The sequence below is a fragment of the Mustelus asterias genome, chromosome 20 (genome assembly GCF_964213995.1).
Source record: "Mustelus asterias chromosome 20, sMusAst1.hap1.1, whole genome shotgun sequence".
Lineage (NCBI taxonomy): Eukaryota > Metazoa > Chordata > Chondrichthyes > Carcharhiniformes > Triakidae > Mustelus > Mustelus asterias.
In genome coordinates, this window is record NC_135820.1 from 48,175,404 (window position 1) to 48,178,144 (window position 2,741).

Below are 2,741 nucleotides of genomic sequence, written 5' to 3' on the forward strand. Positions count from 1 at the left end.
ACTTGGTCTGGGAATACGCTGTAATATAGAGAAGCCTCATTAAGGGAAGCAAACAAATAAACAAGTACCAAATATGTAAATCAATTAGGACATTACTGTATAGTTTTACAGAGGCACTTCCCCTTTTTAAAAATGTACAATATATGAAGCAAGTTTAATATGAAAACTAATACCAAGTGCCAGCTTTTTAAATTGTTTCCTAATCAACAGAACACGTTGTTGTATTTAAAGCTAGAATGAACGTAACCATTACTGTTGTCATGTGAGTTTGGAGGAATTGTTGGTGTTTTCAAAGTGCTCGGCTTCAGTAATGGGTTACGCTGAGATATGTTTGATGTCAGCATGCTTCAACTGTGCTTATGCAGATGATGAGCACAAGGGAAATGTATGCAATGCAAAACTAAATATACTGAAAATGGTCCGAATCACTTTCTGTTGCTGTTGCTCCTGCCCTTTGTGATTTAGTTTCTAAACTTGTGTGTATTTTCTTTTAATATTATATTCATGAAAGATAGTTCAGGCGGATCTGAAATTGCTAAAATGTTTCAATGTGCGTAGACCGAAAATGCCTTTTGTAATCATTTGGAAATCTATGTGAAACTGCGTGTTTTATTGCACACATACTGCAGGTGATTTGACGCCTTTGTTTTTAGGATCATGATGTCACACCACGCTGAGTAAACAAGTGTGTAATTCTCTGCTCGGCTAATGGTAAATTCATATGAGCTGTCCGGCAGCAGATTTCCAATCTCAATACTGCCCGATTCTACGGAAATCACTCCAAAATGGTTCTTCTCGGTGCAATAATGGGGCTCCAAGAGTTTGTATTTGAGCTCGTACAGTTCATGGTGTGCTTCTTCCCCGAGGACCAACCACTTCAACTCCACTGAATTGTGATAAGCGGACGATTCTTTCCGATCAAACAACACAGGCATCTTGGTTCTCAGTACCACCCTGAGTTGAGGTATTTTGTTCGACTTTGCATCACTCATTAAATGATGCTTCACATAGAGTTTGCTGGGTACGAGAACTGATATGAAATTTTTTAACGTGTTGAAGAGCTGTCCAAGTCTAGAACAAGTCGTGTTCCAGTGTAAAAGAAATAGTGTTACGTCTGATATCTTAGCAATGACTTTCAACTCTTCGCGTCCATATTTCAGCTCACTGAGATATTCCCTTAGCAGCAGGAGCTGGATTTTGACCTGAGTGGTGCCTATCTTTTTCATCCTCAGAAATTTACATGGATCAATCAGCTGGTAAAGTACATTGGGCTGAAATAGGTTTTGGTCGCCTAATGTCAAGTGTTTTGGTAATACATCTATATAATAAGAGCATTTTTTCAACAGTTCCAGTCTTGTTTCATAGTGCTTCAGGATGTCAGTGTTTAAGTTGTTTCCCAGAAACTGCAAGACTATATTTTTCCTGTCCACGTATTTTCTCCAGGCATCACCAAGGATCCCACATTCATTAACTCGTACAGTTTCGTTCTTCGATGTAGATTGATCGCTGTGCAAAGCCATCATCCTTTTCTTCTACAATACTGAATAGTAAGGCAAAATATCAAGAGTATAAGTATCCAAAACATCACAAGCATGATAATGTTAATTTTAACAAAATATCAGTTCTAATTTCCATTGCTTTCGGTATTGCAATCTTCAAAAAGGTTACAAAAATCTAAGAACATGTGCCAACCCATTCAAGAACAGCTTCTTCCCTGCTGTCATCAGACTTTTGAATGGACTTATCATATATTAAGCTGATCTTTCTCTTCACCCTATCTGTAACTGCAACACTATATTCTGCACCCTCTCCTTCTCCCCTGTGTACTCTATGTATAGCGCACAAGAAACAATACTTTACATTGTATCCCAATACATGTGACAATAATAAATCAAATCGACTATCTCAGTAAACACTGATAATTTGTCTATGTGTCTGTGTGTGAAAATACCTTTCCCAGTTTCATTTCCCTTCCACTCTGGTTGACAGGGGCCCCTGACTGTGTCCATTCCACATTCCTCATCTTTCGATTAGCACTTCTCAATCTTCCAGACTCAACACTAAGTTCAACAATTTCAATCCATTGTCTCTACCCCCAATTTTTTGGGCAGCAGCTGTTGGGGGTGACTCTGCTATTCCCGTACAGGACATCTTTATCTCTGGCTTTCAGTTTATCGTCCTTCCACTGTGACTGGCTATTTATCGTATCATGAATAACATCAGCATTCATCGTGCTTAACATGTTCAGATTGTATTGTAAATGCTATCAAAGTAATTGAATGGAGTAGTTTACGGTGGAGAGTCAGATTTTCCTGTTTCTGGGGAATGATAAGTTTCCAGGTACATTGAGAATGAAAAAGGGGCAGAAATTCATGAGGTAGAATTTACTTCACAGAAACAGATTGTTCAGCCCAACCCATTCATGTTGGTGTTTATAATGCACACAAGTCTCCTCCCACCCTCTTCATCCCACCCTATCTCCATCAACATTTCCTTTCATTCCTTTCTCGATTATGTACTTATCTCATGTTCTTGTAAACCTTTCTATGAAATTTACCCCAACTTCTCCTGTACTCCACATTCTGTCCATTTTTTGTTAAGTAAGTTTCTCCTGAATTTCTGATTGAGTTTATTATGACAGTCTTGTATTTATGACCCATGGTTTTTCAATGAAGGTTCCTGTTCATGCTTTGCTGACTTCAGATTCTTAATCATTCGTGTGTGACCCGGTGGGTTTTAAC

At 38.5% G+C, this 2,741-nt stretch overlaps 1 protein-coding gene across 1 annotated transcript; it reads right to left on the reverse strand.

Moving 5' to 3' along the window:
* Positions 1-590: 590 nt before the first annotated feature.
* Positions 591-1,520, reverse strand: LOC144508248 (fibronectin type III domain-containing protein 11-like). Its single transcript, XM_078236064.1, has one exon. It carries the CDS (start codon positions 1,518-1,520, stop codon positions 591-593), a length of 930 nt encoding a protein of 309 aa, XP_078092190.1.
* Between the last annotated feature and the right edge of the window lie 1,221 nt (positions 1,521-2,741).